This window comes from Littorina saxatilis, linkage group LG1 (genome assembly GCF_037325665.1).
Source record: "Littorina saxatilis isolate snail1 linkage group LG1, US_GU_Lsax_2.0, whole genome shotgun sequence".
NCBI lineage: Eukaryota > Metazoa > Mollusca > Gastropoda > Littorinimorpha > Littorinidae > Littorina > Littorina saxatilis.
In genome coordinates, this window is record NC_090245.1 from 107220529 (window position 1) to 107228700 (window position 8172).

The 8172-nt window shown below is 44.0% G+C and overlaps 1 protein-coding gene and 1 long non-coding RNA gene across 3 annotated transcripts in view; both read left to right on the forward strand.

Annotated features, from left to right (window-relative positions):
- The window catches only part of LOC138949353 (chitin synthase chs-2-like), a 54587-nt gene extending 49441 nt beyond the window's left edge, over window positions 1–5146 (forward strand). For both annotated transcript variants that reach the window (XM_070321159.1, XM_070321149.1), the window contains exons 15-19: window positions 656–856; window positions 1082–1366; window positions 1796–2430; window positions 2756–2974; window positions 3321–5146. In XM_070321159.1, the coding sequence (XP_070177260.1) occupies window positions 656–856; window positions 1082–1366; window positions 1796–2430; window positions 2756–2974; window positions 3321–4130 (2150 nt within the window). In that variant the 3' untranslated portion in view covers window positions 4131–5146. The remainder of the gene's footprint in view (window positions 1–655; window positions 857–1081; window positions 1367–1795; window positions 2431–2755; window positions 2975–3320) is intronic.
- A 911-nt stretch (window positions 5147–6057) lies between these two features.
- On the forward strand, window positions 6058–8166 carry LOC138958796 (uncharacterized). The gene is made up of 3 exons (XR_011453515.1): window positions 6058–6183; window positions 7193–7555; window positions 8036–8166. It is a non-coding gene; the product is annotated as an uncharacterized lncRNA (long non-coding RNA).
- Window positions 8167–8172: the final 6 nt, after the last annotated feature.

Below are 8172 nucleotides of genomic sequence, written 5' to 3' on the forward strand. Positions count from 1 at the left end.
TTTTTAAGCCACCAAGCTGAAATGCAATACCGAAGTCCGGGCTTCGTCGAAGATTACTTGACCAAAATTTCAACCAATTTGGTTGAAAAATGAGGGCGTGACAGTGCCGCCTCAACTTTCACGAAAAGCCGGATATGACGTCATCAAAGACATTTATCAAAAAAATGAAAAAAACGTTCGGGGATTTCATACCCAGGAACTCTCATGTCAAATTTCATAAAGATCGGTCCAGTAGTTTAGTCTGAATCGCTCTACACACACACACACACACACACACACACACACACACACGCACAGACACACATACACCACGACCCTCGTTTCGATTCCCCCTCGATGTTAAAATATTTAGTCAAAACTTGACTAAATATAAAAATGGTAACACTCTTAATTCTGTGGACACATTAATTCTACATATGTGATCACATTGTTTAGAGTAAGCTAATACTTACAGTACATAATTTACAGTTCAAATTGGAACACAACTTGTCGACCATGTGCCACACTTCCTAACAATTCCCATTATGTTCAACACTGGTCACAGCAAGCGTGTTCGAAAGTGAAACACATATATATTTATCGTGCAGTGTTAGCAGACTAACGCTAAGTCTTCTCATCCCATCTTTAATCTCTCGATCGTTATGTTTTTCCTCAGGCCCGATGGTGTGGTATCAGCAGTTTGAATACGCTGTGGGTCACTGGCTGCAGAAGGCCTCAGAGCACGTGTTTGGCTGTGTGCTGTGCTGCCCTGGCTGCTTCTCTCTGTTCCGAGGCTCAGCCCTGATGGATGACAACGTCATGAAGAAGTACACCACCAAACCCACCGAGGCTGCGCATTACATTCAGTTTGAACAAGGTAAACTAAAGATTTTGTTGTTGAAAAAAAAGAACAAAAAGTTCCAACAACTTACCTTTCTTGTTTTTTGATTGAGAACATTTAGTTGGTACGCTTGGCTTTTCTCGTGGTCTTGACATACACTCCAGAAATCAGTCGTAAGATGAGGGTAAGACATCTTTAACAACATGAAGCAGCCCTGACGGTACTAAAAGCCTACTAATTCTAAGATTTTTGTTTTTCAAGGTGAAGACAGATGGCTATGTACGCTCCTACTCCAGCAAGGTCACCGCATCGACTACAGCGCAGGCGCGGACGCCTTGACCTATGCCCCGGAAACATTCAACGAGTTCTTCAACCAACGCAGACGATGGTCACCATCCACTCTGGCCAACATGATGGACTTGCTGTCCACGTGGCGCGAGACGGTCAGAATCAACGACAACGTGTCCAGACTCTACATCCTCTATCAGTTCTTGCTCATGGCTTCTTCCATCCTGGCTCCTTCTACTGTCATCCTTATGATTACGGGTAAGTTCCTGTCGTCTTGCAGTGGGAGGGCACGCCATGTTGTGTGTTTTGTCGCTGTGATAATTATTTCTAGATTAGGCAAACTTGTCTTGCGTTATGGCAAATCAAACCCCATTGCTCTTGTGCTTAACTGACCGTGGCTGTATGGTTTGGTGTACACGAAAGAGCGTATAGCTATGTTGCCTTAGTTCGTAGATCTATGCAAGAGTCAAATGTACTTATGTTTTTTTTAAATTTGTATTATTCCTTTTTGTGTTCAGCGTCTGGTTTTGTTAGGAGTTTTAAATGCCCCGGGTTCCATACCTGTGGGATTTCTGCAACATAGTAAGCCAGCCTTGTGTCAATGTTCAGCTTGTTTTGAACATTATTAAGGATTATAAAGCAAATCTTGGTCATCTGCTTCACGTTTATTTTCTTTGTAATGTGCAGGTTCCTACCACTCCGTTCTGGGACTGAGCATACTGTGGGCCTTCCTCCTCTCCCTGGCTCCCGTGGTCTTCTACCTGATCATCTGTCTGACTCAGAAGAACGACGTGCAGATCAAGGTGGGCGCCGTGTTGTCCGCTCTCTACACGGTGGTCATGATGATCGCCACAGTGGGCACGATGGTCAGTATCGCCACAGAGTCATTCAACAGTCCCAACGTCGTTTTCCTCACTGGTCTCTTCGTCATCTTCTTTGTGGCCGCGCTGCTCCATCCTCAAGAGTTCTTCTGCTTGGTGTACGGGGCGCTGTACTTTCTGGTCGTGCCTTCCACCTTCATTCTCCTCACGGTCTTCTACCTGTGCAACCTCAACAACGTGTCTTGGGGTACAAGGGAGATGCCCAAGAAGATGAACCTGGAGGAAGAAGAGGCCCAGAAGAAGGCGGAGGAGGAGAAGGCAAAGAAGAAGAAAAAGAACATTTTCAGCCTCTACGGGATGGTGAATTTGGTTCACGAGCTGCGTGACGCCATTAGGGGCCTGTGGGGTCTTAGGAACGAGCTGCATCAGCAGAGCAACGTCATGAATCAGCAGCAAGGGCAGCAAGGAGTTGATGACGTGGAGAGCGGTGTGACTCAGCCCGTGAGTATTCTTGCTGTCTGGTATGACTGCGTGGTTACTGGAAGTAATAGCTGTCATCTAGTTTTGACACAATACAAATATTTCGCAGCTAATAAGTTTCACCGTCCTGGTTGGAACCTGTCTGTCTGCACCCCGTTTAACTTCTCACAAAACTCTGAATGGTGCAACTCACGAATGTGAAACAGAATTGGAAAATAAAAGGAAATCCAAAGTCTTGACAACCGATATACTTCATACACGCCAAACAGCTTGATTGTAACTATGTTTGTACAGTAATTATATTCATTTCACCGGGGTTTTTCTCGTTTTTCTTTGCACACATCAGCCACCTCCACCACCCCCACCACCGCCACCGCCACCATCTGACAAGATAAATCACCCAACCGGTCACGAGCCGAACCCCGAGTCCCCGTACTGGTTGAACCTGGATTACTTGGGCTACGGCGTCACACAGAGACTTGGCGAGGAGGAGAAAGAGTTCTGGAAGTTCCTCATCCACAAGTACCTGCACCCGATTGACGAGGACAAGAATCAGAAAATCAAGGTCGGTCTTACCGTTATAATAGTCGGTGGGGTGGAATAGTGTGTTTGGAAAACAAATGCCAGGCAGGATAATGCGGTTATACTGGAATAGATAATTATGTGAGCTTGTGCAAATAAACTGTCAGTGACAAGAAAGCTGTAAATGGAACATGACTGCAAATAATTAAGATCAATAACGTACTTTATGACACAAAGACAGATCGATAGCGTAATGTTCTGGAGTCTTTCCTCCATGCTGTTATGAGTCGAACTAGTGTAATTCTTCAATTAGAGATGAACAAAGAAATTGATGACAACATGAACAAAGACAGGGTTGACAACCTGATTCCTTTTTTGTCTTGGATCAGATTGCCGAGGACTTGGCTATCATCCGCAACAACGTGGTCTTCATCTACGTCATGATGAACTTCCTGTGGTGCGTCATCGCGCTGCAACTCCAGGCCATGGAGGACACTCTCAAGTCCTTCTACGTCGTGGAGAAGTACGAGCCCCTCTCCTTGGTCTTCCTCTCCATCTTCGCCCTCGTCCTGCTTCTCCAGTTCCTGTCCATGCTGGTCCACCGCTGGGGAACGTTCCTCCACCTCATGTCTTCCACCAGGGTGGACTGGTTCAAGAAGAACCACTCGGAGGAAGAGTTCGCCAGGTTCGTCGTTAACCAGACCAAGCGTTTGCAGAACCTCGAGCCCTTACCCGACTACGACGACGAACAAGACGGCGGTTTTAATTCCGACGAGGACGGTATGTCCATGTCCGACTTTGACCCTTCCTTGCGCCAACCTCCGAACCCCTCAGCGGGTACGATTGGAGAGCAAGACGGTGGTGGGATCTACGAAACGCTAGGCCATCATTCCTACCTTCCCTACAACCCCCCTCGTCCGACCAACCTTAATCGCTCCACGTCCACTCGCGGTCAGTTCCCCATGCTGAAGACCATCTTCGACCAGAAGATGAACAACCTGCAGCAAAGGTACCAGCAGAGAGGGACAATTTCCAGAACTGCGGTCAGGAGTCCAGGGTTGTGGGGAGGGACCCAGCGGAGGCACTGGGGGGATAGAGACCTGGACATGCGGCAGCGCTTCTTCCATCAGAACTTCCAGATGCCCCCTCACTCCCGCGGAGGAAGAGTGTTCAGACATGACCCGGGTATGATAGTATAGAACCTTAGATAAAACAGAGCGTGCAGATCACGTAGAGTGCTTTATGAATACCGGTGAATCCTTTCTTTTGAATGGAAAGTGTCTGTACACAGAAAAAATAAACAGCGTACCACTGAACAAGGCAAAGTGCGAGAGGAAACATCAGCGCGGACTTTGATGAGAACAAGAGGGTCAAAGGTCTGACAGCTTTGTGACCAACTAGATGAAGCAGTTATCTCAAATCCAAAGAGAACAACAAGACACAAACAATGTTAATAAGTGAACAAGAAGGTGCCATTCATTTGTTTTTCTTCCCAGAGGATTTAATTATATGTTGGTTTACTATTGAAATGTACAAATGATTATAGCCATAACCCGAGAATTTCTATTTTTGAGTTATGAAATCCTGATTTTTTTAATATATATATTTTTTATCGGAATGAGTTTATGTATATGTTTGCATTTCCTTCTTGTTCTTGTTTTTTTTCAAAGTTTTTTTTTATGTACCCCCATGGGGTTTCTTGAATAAATTCGTTGCCTTGCCCTGATAACGGCATTCACAGCCTTCTGCACAACAAAAATATGTGCAGGGGATTTCACCACCTTAGAAAACTATGTTAGTTGTGTGTATGAGCATTGCACTGCAGCTATATTGAGTGGCGTTTGATTGTATTGAAAAGCTGTGTTTAATGTTTCATCTTGTATCATCAAGGCAAAGTGATGTTATTATAATCGTGATATAGAATTCATTACTAGTGCAGAGTGGTTGCTCTTCAATCTGTGATAACTTGTACAGTGTTTTTATTTAACTCTATATCTGCTATTCCTCTGCGCTGTTACTGTTAAGTCGAGTGTGATGTTGTTTGTGACATTTATCTGCGTGTTGCTGTGCATTGTTACTAATTGTACCGTCACATGATTTTTTTTAAAAGATTGATTATTTTTTTGTATTTGTAAAAATATATAGTTCCTTGATAGCTAAGAATGGCTGTGAAAATACGAACAAAGCAATAAAATGAATATCATTGAACATTATCGTTGCTGTGTATTGCTGTTGTTGTTGTTGTTGTCTAGTTGTTGTGCGGTTGTTTTAGGTCACGCTTGAGCTTGCATTAACCTACATCAATCCGTGTGTGTGTGTGTGTGTGTGTGTGTGTGTGTGTGTGTGTGTAAGTGCAACTTGTGTGTGTGTGTGAGTGTGTGCGCGCGCGTGTGTATGTATTTCAATAGAGAAACTCTGCGTGTTTGTTTCACTGTGTGTGTGTGTGTGTGTGTGTGTGTGTGTGTGTGTGTGTGTGTGTGTGTGCGCGCGCTTTAATGAGTAACCGGATAGTTCATTGACATCAACAACTTTCAGTTTAAGAGAAGCAACTACGAAAAGGTAAGAAAGAGACAGGATAAGAGTAAGGGGGACAAATCTTGCTTGAACAGACCACACCTGCAATAGAAGATGTTATTTCCCTTTGAGTATATTGCAATATGAAGGAGTGCTCCTTGTTATCTTGCTGTGTACTTGTTATATAATACTTAGTGTTAAATCCTGGGGTCTGTTACTAACTAGCCACCTAACCAACCGACCAAATAAACTAACAGAAAAATGTTAATGTTGGCTGAGATTTAAAACTGACATAGCCAGGCAGACACACAGCAGAGACCCCAGTTGCCTCCACCCCCCCCCCCCCCCCCCCCCCCCCCCCTTACTGACTAAACAAAAAAAAAAGTTATCTATAACGTTTCCCTTATCGCGTCCTCCCTCCTCACTCACGGTATGAAATATCTGAAAGGCCAAAGAAGACTACCAGGTGTTATCGCTTTCGTATTCGTCTGGCTGTCCGCCGGTATCAGCTGCAGTAAACACGGAGGCTTAGCCATAAAAAAAACTACTCTGCACAAGTTTAGATGATTGATTGCGACATTTTCTTCTCATGTGACTGTGTAGCTAGACTGAGATAAAACAAAATACAGTCCTCTTGTCGGTGGGTAACAGCCGTATGTTTCTAATCAACCCGACATTAGACAGCGACAAACATGCTTGGATTGACATTTATTTTCCTTGTCGCTTCAAGTTTTGAAGGTAAGGATGCTTACATCGTTGTTGTATAAAAACAATACTATTGTCAACTTAAAGTGCAAGAAGGCAAGATGACTTTCAAAATGGTTCTGCTTAAAAGCATCATTATCCCATGTAAGGTAGGAAGTAAGAGAGAGAGAATGAGAGAGAGAGAGAGAGAGAGAGAGAGAGAGAGAGAGAGAGAGAGAGAGAGAGAGAGAGAGAGAGAGAGAGAGAGAGAGAGAGAGAGAGAGAGAGAGAGAGAGAGAGAGAGAGAGAGAGAGCTTAGTTGCACAGTTTGATTGCTGCCAAATGTCGACTCTTTGACTGCAACTGTACCATCTCTTGTCGCTCTCAATGACAGCGTAATCTTGCAGAAATTTTGCAAGTGTTTTCAGTCAGGTTTTGACAACATGTTTTATTATGAACTGGGAATCGAGACGTGTGTGTGTGTGTGTGTGTGTGTGTGTGTGTGTGTGTGTGTGTGTGTGTGTGTGTGTGTGTGTATATGTGTGTGTGTGTGCGTATGTGCGTATGTGCGTATGTGTGTGTGTGAGTGTGAGTGTGAGTGTGTGAGTGTGAGTGTGTGTGTGTGTTTAGAGCTATTCCCCCAAAATTACTTGACATATCTTCATTAAACTTTACATACAAGTTCTTCCAGATGATATCCTCAGAGCCGTTTTTCCTTTTTATGGATTAATGTCTTTGATGACATCATATCCGGCGTTTTACAAAAGTTCAGGCGGCACTGTCACGCCCTCATTTTTCAATCGAATTGATTCAAATATCGGTCAAGTAATCTTTGACTAAGTCTAAACTATGGGATTGTATTTCAACGTGAAAGCTTCACAATCAATTAACGATTTTTGTCATTGAAATTTCATTTTTGATAACAGATTAAATGGTTTCGTTGTATTATTTATCTTCTCCTGAAGCCCATACTATGTTTACATTTGTTATGTTTGGATTAAAAACAAGCTCAGAAAGGTAGAAGAAAAAATCCCGCTTCAAGACATGTTCAATACTTTTTCAGTTTCTGGCAGCGCACAATTCTCGGCTACCAGTCCCAATGACGGAGAAACCTTTGTACTCTGTGACGGTAAGACGCTCGTGTTGCCTTGGAACCTTACCTTGGCTCCCGGTGATGTGATTGACAACATCAAATGGTACTCTACCGATCACACGAATGTCACCGAGTTGATTGCGACATCTACCAACGACATGTTCATGCCAGTGCCCGCTTATTCCAATCGACTGAAGTTTCTGGAAAATGGCGGACTACTATTGAGTCACGTGACAGAAGGGGATGCTGGGATATATTCCGTTGAGGTCATAGGTCATGATGCATCTGGGACTGCTTTCACTTTAAAACGATCTGCGCAACTAGAAATCCAAGGTTTGGATATATAAGTGCACGCATGTATGTGTGTGTGTGTGTGTGTGTGTGTGTGTGTGTGTGTGTGTGTGTGTGTGTGTGTGTGTTAGAGAGAGAGAGAGAGAGAGAGAGAGAGAGAGAGAGAGAGAGAGAGAGAGAGAGAGAGAGAGAGAGAGAGAGAGAGAGAGAGATTTACTGCTAAATGCGCATAAACTCAAATTTCACTTCCATCATTATATTCTTAACCCTCTGAGTTTGCAAAACCAATCAAGGAACAGCCCCCGTACCGGATCCCCCTCCCCCTTCCCTACATGCAACAATCTAATATCCCCCCCGAAAGCAAAACGACGTTCTGATTAGATAAAAAGATATAGATTGAGTGTGAACAGGTTGAATCTAATGTTGAATAGGTAACCTTTTGTGATAAATAATCTCACAAAGAAAGTGTCATTTTGGTGTGGTTCTCATCAGTAATTAGCTTCCTTGTGTTTGACGCCTCAGATAGCCTGCACACGACAGACCATAGACTGCACGTGACCTACGATGGTGTGCCGGTGCAGGGCAGTGATGGCCGGTGGTTAGTGCGACTTCTCTGCGGCAACTTTACTTACCCTTCTCATCCTCCTTTCGACGTGGAG